This window comes from Chironomus tepperi, unplaced genomic scaffold (genome assembly GCF_022539635.2).
Source record: "Chironomus tepperi strain 1889 unplaced genomic scaffold, CSIRO-AGI_Ctep_v1 contig_257, whole genome shotgun sequence".
In the NCBI taxonomy this organism is placed as follows: domain Eukaryota; kingdom Metazoa; phylum Arthropoda; class Insecta; order Diptera; family Chironomidae; genus Chironomus; species Chironomus tepperi.
The window spans coordinates 590,765-608,887 of record NW_027226379.1 but is presented as its reverse complement, the minus strand read 5'-3'; the positions used below and the strand labels follow the sequence as shown (position 1 = coordinate 608,887).

General features: G+C 34.3%; 2 protein-coding genes across 3 annotated transcripts; one reads left to right on the top strand and one right to left on the bottom strand.

Moving 5' to 3' along the window:
- Positions 1-624: 624 nt before the first annotated feature.
- Plod (procollagen lysyl hydroxylase) lies at positions 625-8,653 on the bottom strand. Its single transcript, XM_070641734.1, has 6 exons — positions 8,384-8,653; positions 7,764-7,849; positions 7,567-7,706; positions 2,699-3,042; positions 1,229-2,618; positions 625-1,163 (listed from the first exon to the last, which is right to left on the bottom strand). The coding sequence occupies exons 1-6, from the start codon at positions 8,463-8,465 to the stop codon at positions 1,031-1,033; spliced, it is 2,175 nt and encodes a 724-aa protein (XP_070497835.1). The 5' UTR covers positions 8,466-8,653; the 3' UTR covers positions 625-1,030.
- On the top strand, positions 5,305-17,750 carry LOC139091588 (probable protein phosphatase DDB_G0282105). Of its 2 annotated transcripts, none has more exons than XM_070641732.1 (3): positions 5,305-5,815; positions 14,621-14,822; positions 15,396-17,750. In XM_070641732.1, the coding sequence occupies exons 1-3, from the start codon at positions 5,731-5,733 to the stop codon at positions 17,584-17,586; spliced, it is 2,478 nt and encodes an 825-aa protein (XP_070497833.1). In that variant the 5' UTR covers positions 5,305-5,730; the 3' UTR covers positions 17,587-17,750. The 2 variants fall into 2 exon arrangements, with proteins under 2 accessions (XP_070497833.1, XP_070497834.1); XM_070641733.1 differs by lacking the exon at positions 5,305-5,815 and adding an exon at positions 13,954-14,370.
- Positions 17,751-18,123: the final 373 nt, after the last annotated feature.

The window sequence follows — 18,123 nt, the reverse complement described above, 5'->3', positions numbered from 1 at the left end:
TCTCGAGGAGAACAACCCCGAGTGACACAAATGAAAAGACTTCGTCAAGATTTGAAAACAGTGTGCTTGTGACTATTATATCATGAATGGCACAAATTCATTGAAAGGACGAATTCGAGTCAAGTCGAAGTCCACTCAAGTCAACGTCTAGTGTGTCGACTTCGAGCTCGTCTACAATTGTGTTACTCGAATTATAATAGACACTAGCTATTCTTGACTCAAATTAGATATTGTACAAAAAATTCGACTTTAGCCGGGTCAACTACGTATGAAATTCTGTCGATTCGAATTTTATGTCTGACAGGTGAAGGCGGAGGTTCTCAATTCCAGGACTGAATATCACGTAACCTGGGATCAATCTCGGGATTCAGTACATTTTGATTCCGAGATTGGATAACCCCTAGAAAGCGTTGTTTTTGACCCCTTTTCTCAGCCATCTAAATTTACTGCAGTTTGGTGCTCGGGCTTTAGCTATCAAATCAATCTTTTAATTGCAAAATCAGCTAGCAAATACTGAAAAGCCTGCATTAAATAATAAAACAAATTAAATTTTTTATTTTTGCATAAATTTATCTTGAAAATAAATCAATCTTTATTGATATTCTTTAGCTTTTTAATTAATATAATAAAAGTTTTAAAATTAATGACAATGACGACACAACCTATTGTCCTATATGTGAGTTTGAAATAAAAATTAAAAAATTAAAATAGGAATTTGATTTGATCATCAATGTTAGTGGAGATTTTGTAGTAAAATGTCAAGGTTTGGTTAAATTTTTGTCAAAAAAAAAATCGGAATTCCGTGTTGCTGAACAAGTTCAAAAAAATTGTTAAAAATTCATTCCGAAACCTTGAAAAATGCACTTCTGTTCATTCATTCATATCAACTGATATGTTTAGGAAAATTAAAAACTTTTTTACTTTGGCATTTTACATGATTTATCACTAATCAATCTTATTATCATGTCTAAGTATCATCTTTAAAATTTATTAGTTTTTATTTTGTGTACGATATGGCAAGTTTGAATCTTTATGGATCAATAAATGAGACCATTATATAACGTGTACCTTTGGTTACACGAAGACCTTCATGGAAATGTGTCAAACGTCCAGGATGCATAAACAGCCATCCCTTTTCAGGATTGAGTATTGAACAATTGTATCTGTCATGAAGAAATGCAAAAAAAATTGTTAAAATCAGCATGAAATAAAAGTTCACATGACCTACCTCAAGAAATTGACTCCACCGCCTTCATAATCAATTCCAGCGCGATTCAATGCAATATTAATTGTATATGTCGACGAGTCATGATGTGGTCGCAAGAAAGGTTGTTCATCAGGTCGATATCTTACAACGAAATTCATCAATGAACGTGGTGGATCATGGAAGTATCCAAGGAAAACTTTCTCTTGTAATGGCCGGATATATAATTGTAAGAATTTAAGCCACAATGCTTCCAAGCCAACTTGATTCATGTGAATATCGCGTGTTGGAACGGCTTCGTAGCCACCCTGTAATCTTGTATCCGAATTTGTACCGTCACTCCATTTACCAAATGCTTCCATAATGTCAACCATGCTGTCGGCAAATATGTCCTTACCAATTGGGAACCAGAAGACATCTGGACATGGTTGCTTTGGAACTGTCTCTTCTAGCAATTGATTCCAATATTCATCATGGATGAATCGCTTCTCCCAGTCGAATTTATTTGAAAAAAGTTCATAAAATTCTGGTCGTGTCTTTTTAATATCAAATGTGTCTGGATTAATCAAGTGTCCATATTCGTTCAAATTAGATGCAAACATGAAAATATCTTGGCTTCTTAAATGCTCAGCAAATGCCATATCAGCATCAACATCAGCCTTTGTGTATGAAAGTTGATTTAAAATTTTCGACTTAATTAAGTAGCATGACGAGATGAAAGGAACATTCCAGATGCCACGAATCTCGTTATTGACTATCGACATGTAATCACTTGATCGTGCATAAAAACCTTTTTCGCTTAATGCACCCCAGAAATTACTCCAAACGCCACCAATTCTTGTTATAATTGGTGCCAAAATTGTTCTGTTGAACATGATTAGTTCAATCAATGTATCGAGATTATCGAGATGAACATCGGAATCGACGACGAATAGATAATCGCATTTCTTTGTTAGGCATCGATTTACAGCAAGTTCACGTGCTGTTGCTTCACTAATTCCATCCTTGTAGTTTAATCCTTTTACTGATGCATATTTCTCATTGCTGGCATGTTCGAGGAACTTGTCAACTAATTCTGAATGATATTCGACTCGGTTATGGACGAAAATGTGAATCTTCTCTTTTGGATAATTGTGTTCAAGGATTTTATCGAAAAATTCTTCCAAAAATGGTGTTGGAAATTCAACAAATAAGGCAATAAGGACATCAAATGACTGCCTTTCATTTTCTGGTATGTGATTCTCAAGACATGTTACACATTCACCATCAACGTATGCACCAGCAATATAATTTCCAAAATTATTTAAAATTAATTTACTCGGTCCATTTCCATGAACAACTGACGGATTAGTTCCATATTTCTTATTGAGCAATTTTGTTTCACCTTCTTTGTTGATCGTTACGGAAACATCGCCTGGAAATTGGACGAAGAAAAATATAAAAAAGAGGTTGAAAAATTCATAAATGGAATTAGTCAGGTTGTTAACGACTTACCGACATTGCCATTTAAATTTTGAAACAGCACTGACTTATGGTCTAATTTTATTTGATTCTCATCTCTCAATTTCTTGTCCAAAAATGCATTCGTGTAGAAAAGTTGATCATCATCTTTGTCATTGATCTTAGCTGAGTCGAGGATCTTCCAAATATTTGCGGCATATCCCATAAACAAGCCTGAATTGAGATACTTTTGAACATCACCGTCAACTTCTGGATATTTTGTCTTAAGGTCAGCATCTGGCCAACAGAAATTCTCAGCACCAAAGACGACTTTGGCTTTGAAGTTTTGGAACTTTTCGAGGATGTCGACCCATGGTGATAGGAAGATGACATCGTAGCTGGGGATTGGAAATTGGATGGAATTTTAATATTTTGAACAGTTTCTTGGGATTCTTTCGAGTTAGGGACCAAAAAATTGGTATATTAGGTCATAAACTGCTTGTACTGTATTCTATGCTGCCTTCTAGACTTTAATTAGAATTATGCTCTAAGCCACACCTTAGACCGTCCCCATAAGTACCCCATAAGCCACCAATTAAGCATACAGCGACCAATCAGCCACAAACAAATCAAAAAATCACCAAAACTAAATTCAAGTTCAAGAAATCCGTTACAACAAGAAGTCACCATCCATCCTCAATAAACTCACAACTCATTCAAATTAAAATCCAATTTATCCAAATATGAAACACCAGAAATAGCCAAAAAAGTAATCATCAACATATTTGTTTAATTTTTTATTAGGCACAAAAATTGTCATGCCATGAATTATCTATGAGAAGAAAAAAAACGTCCATAAGAAGAATAGACCGGGGAGAGAAAAAAGAATCAAAAACAATCAACCAAACCCAGCAGAGAGTCGAGCCATACAGAAGATGATTATATTATACTTTTTTGTTTCAAATATAGACAAAATGCGACAAAGCAAAGCAAAAAATAAATTCACACAAAACAATTTTTATGAGCTGGATTTATAAAATAAAAAAAAAATATAAAAAGTTATATATTTTTTCTCTTTGTTGGGCTGATCGTAAGTGACGTCTGGGAAGACATGATGCAACTGAGAATCGCGAGCTCCAGACTACCAAGTGTTGCACAACATAAGATTATTCAGAGTACTTTGTGTCGCACAGCCTCAGACTACTAAGCGTCGCATAGCTTCAGATACGAAATGTCGCAAGCTTCATACTACTTAGTGTCACACAGCTTAAGACTACTTAGTATAGCACAGCTTCAAACTACTAAGTGTCGAGTATATTCATACTAATTAAAGCCGTCCAGTTTCAGACTACTTAGTGTAGTATAGCTTCATGCAACTAAGTAGTCGCACAGCTTTATACAATTAATTGTTGCAAGGCTTCAGGCTAATTAGTGTCGTAGTTAACTCTAAATTACTTATCGTCGCACAGCTTCAGACTAGTAAGTGTACCATGGCTTCAGACTAATTTGTACTGCACAGCTTCAGATTACTTAATGTTCACATAGCTATACACTACTAAGTGTTGCACAGCTCGAAACAACTTAGTGTCTCACAGCTTTAGACTACTAAGAGTTGCATGACTTCAGACTACTTACTAGTTAGGCCACTTAGAGTCGCATGGCTTTAAACTACTTAATTTCACACAGCTTTACACAACTTAGTGTCGCACAACTTGAGACTACTTAGTGTCACACAACTGCACATTACTTAGACTACTTAGTGTCACATGACTCCAGGCTACTAAGTGTTGGATAGCTTCAGACTACTTAGTTTCACATAGCTTTAGACTATTTTGTTTCACACAGCTTTAGGCTACTTAGTGTTGTACATCTAAAGGCTACTCAATGTCACACAACTCAATACTACTTAGTATCGCGTGACTTCAGACAACTTAATGTCAAACAACTTCAGACAATTTAGTGACTTTTAGTTTTAGACTACGAATTGTCGCATAGCTTCAAAATACTAAGTGTAAAGCAACCATAGTCCATAAAATTCCCAAAACAATATGACATCACTTACAACCGATCCCCACAGTTCAGTATTTATTTTTCTACTATATATGAATGAAATGAGACAAAACCAAGCAAAGAGCAAAGAGACTAACTAGCGTAGGACGAAAAACAGCATTTTTCATCGCTTAAACTTTACTTTTTTTTTTCCCTCATCGCGATTCAATTTCATTTGCTCGCACGGAGACTTATACTTCAATTTATCGCGCGCTTGCATAAATTGATTGCTATTTGGTGCGTTTTCTTGTGATCTGTGCTGTGGTGCATCTTTATTATTGTTATATATTTATATAATTTTTTTTTTAGCGCATTTTTGAAATTTTTTTCAAAAAGGTAGCTTAATAAGACACTTTGTTCGTTCGTTCGTTCGTTCGTCTGTTCGGTCGGCTGGAACGCGAGATCTCAAAAACTAGACATTGTAGAGAGCTCTGGTTTGTTTTATTAGCTTCGTTCTATCAAGTTAAAGGGTTATCGGTCATTTAAAGTTTCAAATCAACGACATCACTTAAATACAACGATCCCCACAGTTCAGTATTTATTTTTCTACTATATATGAATGAAATGAGACAAAACCAAGCAAAGAGCAAAGAGACTAACTAGCGTAGGACGAAAAACAGCATTTTTCATCGCTTAAACTTTACTTTTTTTTTTCCCTCATCGCGATTCAATTTCATTTGCTCGCACGGAGACTTATACTTCAATTTATCGCGCGCTTGCATAAATTGATTGCTATTTGGTGCGTTTTCTTGTGATCTGTGCTGTGGTGCATCTTTATTATTGTTATATATTTATATAATTTTTTTTGTCAATTTTCTGTGATATGGATCAGCCATTAAAGTGGAATTTGCTATAATTTTGTTAAATGGTTATGATTATTATTTTTTTTTTTGGTACCAAATAAGTGACATACATTATTGGAACTAGATAGTTGTTGATATTATTGTGAATTGAGAAACGGAACTAATGTGTAAATAAGACTTAATTAGTGATAACTATAAACTCATACATATTATAATAAAATAGAACTACAAGAAATGATCATAAATGTGTCAATCGATACAATCATCTTCAAATCTGATTTCAGCATTCAACAATATTCATTCCAACTCATGTTAAATGGTAAGCAAGTTTAATTTAATATAATTTAATTATGATCATAACAAATATCGCACTTTAATTTCACGCGGCTAACCTAAAGCGACTTTTAAGCTTGAGAGAGAGTTTAGTAAAGTCGCATTGAAACTTTTTTTTTTCAGGCACCTACGCCTTCATTGCGAGTTTATTTCGCTCTTTACTGAGAACTGTGAAGCGGTACAGTCGTACTGCAGCCCACATTGTTGACTATAAAATGAATTTTTTTTTTCTTCTTTTTGGATTCATCAAAAAATATAAAAAAATTGTTATTGGGATTATTGATGAATTATAGCACCATATAATGTATTGACTCCTATTATTGCATTTATATGTCAATTTAAATGAAATGTTAATTCAATAAATCTGAATTTGCATTGCTGATTGTCGCAATTGTGCCATCATTTTTACACAATTCCATTTCATCAAATATTACCTCATTGACTATTAGTGGTTGTCAAATACATTCCATAAGAGATGTCTGAGAGGTTCAATTTTTTTTTGCTATATATTCAATTTTAATATTGAAGATTGAGCCAATTCCTTAGAAAAAATGTCTCTCAATTTCAGAGAAATTATTGACTCAAATTTATGCGAGGTTGATCACTTATTTGCTAATTTTTATTATTTGAATGAATTGTTGTTTCATGACATGAGTGTTGTGGACTGAATGAAATTTATGAATGGGTTTGGGGAACGTTTGGAAATTATGTAACGCTTAAAATAGCGATTTTAGACTCTCTTTCCCTAACCGGATTTCTGTAGCAAAAACTTGAACCAAATCTTGCAATTCATAACAAATTATAACCTCTCCCTCTCCTTATGCCTCCCATTAGCAAAAACCATTAGCAATTCAGATCATTGAGATTGAGAGCTATGCTAAGGTCATTCACGACTAGCAATTGTTCAACGAGGGTGGGTCAGTTCTCTACATAGTGGGATAAGAGCCACTTCTTTGAAGAAAGAACTGACTGTATCAGGGTTGTAGCTCAGAATCCATGAAAGTAGAGTCAGTCGAGTTGCATATAAATCATTCCCGGAATTGAAAACCCTAATTGCAACCAAAGTGGACAATAATCCGTTAGATACACATATAGAGCGGACACATAAGTCATCAACTGGTCATTAACATGCCATCAACTAGTTGTAACTTATTTTTGTACATTCGGACAATAATTAGGTACCGTCACGTAATTTATGAACGTTACCTAGACTATCTGATTATTATTTCTTTAAAATAGGACAGATCATGAGGAACATATCATTAAAAAAGAAAATAAGGAGTCGTTCACTTACTGAGGAAGGGTCCATGAGAAATTTTGAAAAATTTAGAGATTTTTAGGACTTTTTGGCTTGAAAAATTCAAAAAAACCAAATAATCTTGTTCAATAAGAGAAGTATTGTCCCACAATCCCTGGATACGACCCCTGAGTCTAGAAAAATCTACAGCAATCAGTAATTGCATATAATATAGACAAAACTGATCCAAATATCATTGTCAACAAAACAGTTAAAAATTTCATGCTTGAAAAACTATAAAATTTGATAATTCGAAAATTGCCGTTTGATTGACACCTTTTTGAATGAAATAATGATGTTGATTACAACTAAAATTTCAAGGACACTTCAAATTTGCCCTCAAAAATTCTGACAAAATCATCCCAAGTTCTCACAAAAGCACACACAAACTCAAATTTAATTTTTAATATAGAGTTGTTAAATAAACAACTTGCAATTACCTGTCTGTAAACATTATAATACGATTCTCATCGTTCTTATATGGCAAAAGTGCTTCCTTCAGCAAATTAACTTTATATCCACCGCCACGAAAATTCATGTCACCGCCACGCCATGGTTTTCCCATTCCTAATGTAATGACCTATATTAAACCTTAATTAGTACAATTATCAAGTCACACTAGTGTTATTGAACTTACATCTAAGTCATATTGCTCGGCTGATCGTAAAAATCTTTGATATCCATCCTTTGCTTCAGATGCGACTGTAAAAATCAGCGGAGTTTCTGCAAAAAAAAATAATTAAAATTTAATGTCTTTCATGAGCTTCATTTATGCTGTATACATAAACTGCATCATAATGCCTGCATGTGGAATCAAAATGTCTAATTATAAAAATTCAACTGCGTGACTAAAGCAGCATCAGCATCTCTCAACTTCCTCTCTCTCTCTCATCCATTCCATTACTCATAATTGTTCCAAACAGAACTAAAAGATTACTTTGAGGAAGCAGAAAAAAATTAAATCGTGCGGCACTTCTTATTTTGTCGAGAGATTGATAAGAAATGACTCAAAAAACAACAATTTTTAGTGTCAATGCGTGTAAGGCTTTCGATTGGTGATAACAAAAAGCCGAGAATCATGCTTATCTGACTGGAATTTCGCGAAATTTCCATACATTCAATTGATGTAATTTAAAATGATTTAGGGAAATGCATAAATGCTGACGTAGCTGACCGGATCTTGTTTCATCAATTCCAGACACTTCAGCACTTATAAAAGCATCAAAATATTGCACAAATATGCATTAATTAACTCACCATCACCACTAATACTCTCACAATGATTCAAAAGGTACAGAAAGGTGTACCACAATGTACAATTGCCGACAATTGATTTCATGACTAAAAATTTCACTTTTATAACTAAAACATTGACTTTACTTGATTGTAAACGGCCTAATTATCTCACTTAGATTATTTAAAGTCTGTCAAAGATGACACAAGACTAAAAATTATTCAAAAAGGAATTAAAAATCGAGCCCGAATCTGAATCAAATATATACGTGACTATGGAACATTGTAGAATACAAAAAAAATTGATTGAGAATAAACAAAAAGTCTATTTGTGGATGTAAATTCATGTAGGAATAGAAGATGTCACTAATACATCCACATCCATCCATTTGTTGATAACATAAAATGCAGAGATTGGAATCATTTGTGTACGATTGTGAATGAATAAGTTCTGTTCATTTTCTGGCCCTGCTTTATATTGCGCATGTCTGTGGATGGTCTGTAATTGTATGCGTACAGATTCTTCAACATTCACATGTGTTTTTCATGTTTCTTATAAGACAGAAGTAATTTGATTCCCATATGCGATGAAATGTTTCTTATACAGTCAGATGGACTTTGTTGTGGGACTGACTGTCGGAGATGCAAAAAATGAACATTTTTATGTGCACTTTAAAGTAATAAAAATCTATGTAATCATCTCACAGTGATGAGTGATATCTAATGAGGAAATGTATGTGAAACTTCCTTATTAAGAGGCTAAAAAATCGCTCTTTCTCTGTAGATTTGCACATTGTGTGGTCTATGGGACTCAAGAGGGTCATTATTTATTGTGTAGATTAAAATATCTTGGATGGAGATTGGAGAATGCTTGAAAATTACGTCAATCAGTTTTCTGGGAGTTAATTGGACGTTTTTACTGTTTTGTTATGCAATGTTTAAGGCAAGACGTGTAAATCCAGCAGTAGAAGTAGATTCGGACATTAGATCATTTAGATGATCTCATTCTTAGTGGCTTAGCAAGGCCGGATAGCCCATGACTGCTAATAAATACGAAATCCGGCATCAGGTCTGTTTAATTTTGGTACAGTGCCAGACTCAAACCAAATCTGGTACTGGTAAATGGAAATTGGATTTGAATCCCGCACCAAGTCAGACAAAGCACGGATCACAATCAGATTTACACATACTTTAACTATACTTTTTTTGTGCCTATTTCCATTTCGATTCTTACTAACCTCAATTTCCAGATTATACAAAGAAAAGGAAGGACAGGGTATTATCTCGCTTTGTTCCTGGGACTAGAGTCTTTAGTGACTAGACACATAAATTGTCTAATTAAACTCCGTCCATTTAGGCTTGCTCTATCATCACAGTACGACCCCCATATCCATAATTTATAGCAACAACATTTATTGAATGCAATTTTATTGCACTTCAACTCAAAACCAGTCATAAAGCTTTTAAATCACACAATTCAACAGACACAAGCCACAAAGTAATCAACATTTTTTTACGAATTATGACTGATATTTCAAAACTCCTCGAAATATCACCAAAACGACAACTTAAGCAGCTGCAATAATTCAAACATGCTTTTAAATTTAGAGTGAAACATGCCACACTCACATAATGTCTATAAAAAGAACTTTCAGACCTGTCGATTTGAACTGGGAATGAAAAAAAAATTTGAGCAAGCAGCAACTTTTTACCATTTATGGTGGAAAATTTTCATTTAACGTATTTATAGTTCCGGCGCTCTCGACGTTGAACATATTTGGCAATTTTCCATGAGAAAAACAAAGAAAAAATTTTATTGAAAATTTTCTCACGAGAGTGAGACACGATCATCATGATTTTTGTGTAGTTAAGGAAATGTGATTCCTTTACTTTTGCTTTTCTTTCATTCATGTACACACAATTTTCATCTTTAGAGTAATTTTCTTCATAAATTACGAGTTTGTTTCTTGTTTTTTCTTTTTTTTTTCCTCGTATTTTTAGATGCCACTTTTACTCATCATCTACATATATTGGCATAACGTCGAGCATCTCATTTTTGCGCTATCATGAAAGAAAAATGTTTTTTATTTGAGAATATAAAATTGGACCACTTGATGTGTTTACAAGTACCTCGAAATGCTCATGCAGATGCATGAATTGATCGCAATTTTTGAAATAAATTGTACTTAAGGGAAGTCTACTGATTAAAGATAAGCTAATGTAAAAATGGTGTTATTGCACTTTCTCCGGCTGTGTATTATAGCCAGCACAGTGGCAGAGCATGAGATTTTTTGGAATATTTGTTCTTAAAAGCCATAGAAAATTAGACAATTTTGTCCAAAATTGGGTAGCATTGAACCTAATACCTCCAAACGTTGAATACACCGATGCTTTAACAACGATGAATCTCTACATAATACAAGGATCAGACTTTCACTAGAGTCAATGTCGGGAGGGATGGGCATATCCAGGGGAATATTTGACAATGAGTAGATCAAAATTCAAGACTCCTTGGTATAGTATTTATAGTTTTATGAATGATAATGATTTGTTCCTATAAAGATAATCACTGAATAGAACAGCAAGCAACAGGGGCATATTTAGGCTCTATGGGATTCATTTCTGGAGAAATTCTTAAATTTGTTAGGGTTTTACAAAACAAAATCCCAAAACTCTCCAAAATTTTTGAGTTCTATACCAAATTTCAACCTAACCTATTTATCGCTCTTCCTCAAAAATCTTCCGACTACACCCCTGCCTAGTAACACAATTTAACAGATTTCTTTCTCGGACAACTACTTCTGTCAGATATTTCAGATCAAGTTCAGATGCACAGCAAAGTATTAACATTGAGGACTAAATTTTTCCATCTTCAACAACTTTAGAATAGAATTTAAAATTCAAAAATGTCCTTTAAATCTCCAATTTTCCTCATAAACTTGCATTTTTTCCTCATTCAATTCACTTCCAATCACCAAATAACTATCTCTTACCCAACTCTTCATTCACCTAACTCTCCATCATTAACCCACATTAATAATCATTCAATTAAGATTGTTTTGATTCCGATATGTCTACTATTTCATTCACAACCTAAAGAAAGTCTTATTATTATTTATTACAACCACCTTCACAGTTTTATGCTACTGACTTACGTTTTGATTCCATAAAAAAATAGTGAAGAAATCGGAGATTATTAAATAATTATTGTAATTTGCACTTTTTAGTGTGGGAAAATGTGCCATAAAAGTTGATTATTTTTTCGATCAATATGGACGGTTTCAGGTTACATTAGTAGCTACAAAGTTGGAATAATTGCATTGTATTTTTGCTAAGGCTATGAAAGATAATAAACATAGAAGTTGAAAATTATAGCATTTTTAAATCCGATAATTTCATATTCAGCACAAAAATTGACAGCTTAAAATGCAATAATTTTAAAAAGATAATCCAAAAACACAAGATCGTGATTGAAAATGAGATAGCTATGTATGGGATGTCTATGTCAATAAAGTATGACGAGTAATTGAATGTTAGAGCTCATTTGGAATAATTTTGTAGTAAAGAATGAGATGCAAATTTAGATTGAATATTGTGATAAAAATTGTGGCGTTTGGAACTAATTTGTAGAGGCATTAGAGACACCTGTCTTGAAAATTAGCTTACTTACTTACTGAAGCCATGGTCCGACTCGCAACCTCAGTTTTGACATCTAACAGGCATTTCTTCATTACCGTCTTACGCCATGTTGCTTTTGGAACACCAGCATGCCTTTTTCCTTATTGATTTCAACTTAGGGCGGTATAACAAGCTTGTTCCCCTGTGCTATAATATGTATTTAAAAGGAAGGCCAATCCTAACCCTACCTAGAGGGTTGCAGTCCTGCAATCAGGATAATAATGATTAGATTTACATTTCCTATCCAACCTACCATTTCGGAACCCAAAATGTCCAAAGAATGTATCAGAATGCAAGCAAGACTCAATAGCCCCTTTTAATTCACTCCAAAAATTCCCAAACTCCCCCAAAAATTCCCATTTAATCACCACAATAACAACCCCCTTTCAAAAAATCAACCGAAATTTGACCTCACGTAAAACGTCTAGCCGAAAAACCTTTTCGAATATTAAGCAACGTGATGATGATGATCGAGGAATTTACTTTTTCTTCATCAAATTAAGCATTAGTCGCGCGCATTTTACTTTCGAATAACTCTCTTCGCTCATTATTCTTATTTTTTTTTTTTCCTTTACTCACTTAACCCCGGCATGCCCACAAAATGCTAAAAAACTCGCTACTATGGTCAGAGATCTCAAGCGAAATTGTGTGTAAGGCGATGAAGATTTCTTTCCTAGTTATTTTTAGCCAATAAAACATGTATACATGCGAGTGTAAAATCTTATTAAGAAAAATTTTGTTTCTTTCTTTTCGTTGACGGAATGTTTTTTTTTGTGAGAATACGTTGGGATGGGACATTTTGTCTGTTTTTGTAAGTTTGTAGGGAATTAGAAATAGGTCTAGTGGTTGATTCTTAATTCTGGATATACTAATTGCTAAGAACCTAGCCACAATTTGAGTTTCTCGAATACAAAAATCGAATTGGTATGACTACCCGATCGGCACATATTGAAATGTTGCCACCACGGCGACGACTCGGTCGTATACTTAAAGCCAAGTGGCTGCCACTTGGCAAATTCGGTTGTTTTCACCAAGTGGCAGCCACTTGGCTTTAAGTATACGACCGAGTCGTCGCCGTGGTGGCAACATTTCAATTTGTGCCGATCGGGCTAGTCAAAAAGCACCAGAATCCTACTAGACTATCTCTGGAATCGAACCCGGATTTGCACTTCAAAGTCGGTTGGCTGACATTATAATCACTTTGTCACTGTTGCTTTTTACTTTGCTGTCTACTTTTTGTTAGACCTTAATTTAACCCTTAGTCCCTAGTTTAGAGTAAAATATTTTGATAAGAACTTTGTGATTCTTGAGGACATACGCAAACAGCACTATTAGGACTTCGTTCGTTTCATCAAATACATAGGCCAGTAGTGGACAAACTGTATGCCGTGACACACTAGTGCATAGTTGTCACACAAGGAGTTCTGTTCAGGCTTTAGAATTGTACTACAAATCATCGATCGTAGCGCCGATTTTGCTCTAAGCCAACCCCATATTGTATTCTATTTTATTCGAGACCTTAGTTTGATTCTGATTCTAATTCTATTTAGCTTAGAATAATTTTATAATATAGTCCTTCCTAGGAGCTTACTATTTGCTCAGCTAGAAGCGTATACTATATAAAACACTGAGCATTTGGCTTCTAAAATCCAAAACAATCCTCCCTATGTAAATCATTAACAGAGATCCCAATTGATCTTCGGTCAGTAAATAATATAGGAAAATCAGTAACTTAGTCCTTATCAGACACATCCTCAAAATCATATCAACTGCGCCTACCTCACGATCGCAACTAAAATCATCTCAAATTCATTCTGTGTTACTGAAAAATAAAAAAAAAAAAATTTCCTCTCACAGACTTTTTTTTTCTTGATGAAAATAAGAAAAAAAAAAAATGATTTTCACAATTTTTCCTTAGTTTAGTATTTGAAGGGGAACGTGAAAGAGGCATTTAAGCGATCAAGTGTCTTATCAAAATATTTATTAATATTATTATTTGTAAATTAGTAGTTAATTAATTAAATGAATAGTAAATGAGATGAGATCGGAAATGATCGTGCTTGTAATAAAAAGGAAATAAATAAAGTCAATAACAATGAAAATGTCCATAAAAGGAATGAAAAAATAGAAAATAAGGAAAATAGAGAGTAAAAAAAAGAGAAGAAAAAGTGCGGAAATAAATAAGATTGAAATTCGCAACAAGTGAGAAAGTGTGTCAGCTATAAAAAATTTCCCCACACACATAGACCCGAAATAGCGAAATTTTTGGTCGAGGAACTGACAATAATCGTTCTAAAATAGGGAACGGATAATGTTACCAGAACTATTTGCAGGTAAAATGTCAATTTGACTTTAACTCTCCATCTTCTCATGTCGCGCTCGAATGAATGACTGTGCAGTGGTTGTGGCTTGTTACATCATTTGAATTTTCCGCGAGAGAATCAATTCCGCTCTCTTTGCGTGTTTTTTTTACACATTTTAGCGGGTTTTTCTATTTTTATAAATTAAATATCCAAATATTATTTTTTTTTTTTACTTCTCCGACTTCATGTTTCATCTTCTTTTTATTTTCTCCTTTTCTAGTTGGAAATACGATGCAGGAAGACTTTGGTTTTTTAAATGTTAATAATTGTTATGCAGAAAAGACGGCAGCATCTAATTCACGTGATTCAATTGACCTAGAGTCATCGACATCATCAATATTCAATAAAAATACGACTAAAATAAAACTAGAAGATTCACCCGATATCAACAAGTGGTCGTTTAACTATGGAACTAATTTTTTGTAAGGAATGAAATTTTTTGTCAATTTTTGTTGAGTTTTAGAGTCTTGGGGTTGATTTTTTGGGTATATTCTGATGATACCCTTAGTTTTGACTTGTTATACATTTAAGATTGTCCTAGATCAGTGGTGGGCAACTTGTGGGCAAACTGTGTGCCATGGAAATGCCATGAATCATCTATAATGTGCGATTTCAGTCGTGGCTTACCAAGCTATGCTTACCAAGGTGTGTCGCAAAAAATAAAAGGTTGTCTACCTCTACCCACAACATATTCTTCAGTTTAGTCTAGTCTGACATTCTTACTATACTCTGAAGTATGTTCAAGTCATACATCTAGCCACAATCTTAAGTTAGCTAATGGTATATCCTAGCCACATTTTCTAGTATGCCTTAAGAACCTATCGTGCAAAGTAAGAGTATTTCCAAGATAATATCCCAAAAAACCACCATATTTTCAAAAATATCCCAAAATTTGAGCCATTGTCGGAACCTCTTTAATTTCTATAAGTGCCTTAAAGCATTTAAATCCATCACAAATCTCATCTAATCCAAAATTTCATCTCATTAAATTTTAGAAGAACCTCCGACGATCCCTTGATCTCCAGTGTAAATAACGGATGTGATCAAGTCGATAATGAGCTATTACGGAGAGATTCTACATGCACCGAGACAACGTCAACATTATTCGATAATATGAATAATACAACAAAAAGTAGAAAAATGGAAAGCACAGAAATCACAACGCACGTGAAAAGAGTAACGACACGAACACGACGAAAAGGTCCTCTTAAACTTCGATTTCATCATCAAGCACTTCCGCCCGAATATTTAAATCATTATGAATCACAACAGCAACAGCAACAGCTGAATGAAAATTTACGACAAAAGCAACAGCAAAATCATCCACAACAACAACAACAACAACAACCGCAAAATGTGATGAAGAAGATACACACAAAAATATCGACGCCGCAAATGCCGAAACCACCTGTTACTGTGCCATTCGAAAAAGCCAAAACTGAGGATGTAAAGAAAAATAATGAAAGTATCATAAATTGGTTACAAAATGTTTTAGAAATGCAAACAAAAGAGACAAAGTCAGTGCCAAAGACACGAACAATTCCAATTGAGATGACATCGACACCATCAAGGACACAAAGTCTTAAAGATTTACCTTATATGGGTGAAATGACGCTGGAAAATATGAAACCGAGACGAGGACGTAAACCAAAGAAAGCTGACATTTGTCATTTGATTTATAAAAATTATGGTACAGTTATTCCTGGAAGTAATCCTACTAACTCATCTGTATCAGTTACGACATCGGCAAATGATAAGAAATCGAGTGAAACGACGACTACTAAGAAGAAATCAGCCACATCAGTTGCTGTAAAAAAGTCAACAGTAGTTAAAATTGTTAAGGAAAAGAAAACTTTACAGCATGAACCGCTTAATTTATGCATTCGTGAAAAAAGGGAGGACTCGTCGATATTAATAAGTGACGATAATGAGAGCAATGAATTTCGAATGCCACAGCCCAGTGCCTTCAAGCCAATTATTGACCCATGTGAAAATAACAGCATCGATTTAGAATTTTCATCGACAATTCCGTCACTAATATCACCACTGGATCTATCAAGTGATCTACCGACTACAAAATCCCCGCCACCACCCTCATCAAGTTCAACGTCAACGCCTGTCAGTCCTGGTTATGTCTACTGGCCAAATGCTGGACTTTTTATCCATCCGATGGCATTTTATTATCAAAAAATGATGAATAGCAATAAACTTAATCCTGACTCATCAGCATCATCATCATCATCGTCACTATCATCAATGATGAATCAAGAATCATCAACATTATGGGATCAAAATCTATCACCGAGTTCAATAGACATGAAAGTTCATGATTTCGAGATAAAAAGTGAGGAAGGACTTAATAGTCCGCCGGTGCTGTCTGAGATGCTCAAAAACACGACACTAGACTCAAACAAAGAAGCTCAGTCGTGCAATCAAAGTCAGAAACGGAAACGATCAGCAATCTTCATACCTCCAGTACAAGCTGAAAATCCAACAAGTCCCACAAATGAGGTCAGCATTTGTAAGTTCAAATTCACTGGCGGTGCCAAGCCTAGTCTACAAGAAAAGAAAATCCTCTCAGTTGATTCCGGTGGAAATTTTCGATATTATTCAGGTACGGGAGATAAAAATATGCGAGGTTATGAATTCTTTCCACGTGAGAATTTAATGCAGAGCAGCCTACAATCCTCATCACATACAAATGCATTTCTTAATGCTGAAAGTGAAAAAATTCCGATTGAACTTTTACCGCCAATTTCAAGTGACCTGAATGCAAAGCTACTCAATTTAAATCAAGAACTTGCCGAGTCACCGAAGATCTTCGATCCGAACTTTTATCCACCACAAGACATCGACAAATCTGATAGTGAGCGACTAAGTAGGAAGAAAAAGTCATCAAATCGCACAACACAACGTGCAAAATTGGAAAAGACATTTAAGGAGAAAGGATTTCTCATTCAGACCCAGCAACTTGAGTCGGCTGAGGGTGCAACATACTGTAAATTTAGACAATTGAAAAAATTCACTCGATATCTGTTTCGAAGTTGGAAAGACTATTTACCAGCTGAAGATGGAGTTCCAATACCTGCCGACTGTCAAATTTATCCGAATAACTTTAATCATCATGAAAACAACAACAACAATACTACTAGTAATAATGACAATAATAAAAGTTCATCGCCATAACTATGTTCATCATCATCATCATTTTTGTGCCTTTACTTTTGCTATGTCTCGCTAATTCGTGTTACAACTTTTTTCTATTAACTTTTTTTTTTATATTTCCTGGTTTTACAATGAATAAAAATGAACAAACGGTTTTTTTTGCTATTATTTATTTACAACATGAATCTGCTGCCCTTTTTGTGTTCATTTACTTTCTTATCATCATGACATTTTTTAGGTATTTTAGGCGAGAAAGTTTCCTGTAAATGCTCATTTCCTTGTTTGAGTTTGAATTGAAATTAGTGAAAATATTTTAAAGTTAGTCCAAGAAATCATCGCTGTCAGGATGAAGACTTGGAGCTATGGATTGCTACTTCTGTTTATATGCCATGTAGCTAATGCTGTGGTGTCATATCAGTTGTATACGAGACAGAATAAAATTAATGGACAGCCATTGGTTTATAAAAATAAAGGATTAATTAGCAAGAGTAATTTAAACTCTGCTAAGAAGAATAAGTAAGTTACTGGAAGTAATAAGATAGAGTTGTGATTATGACA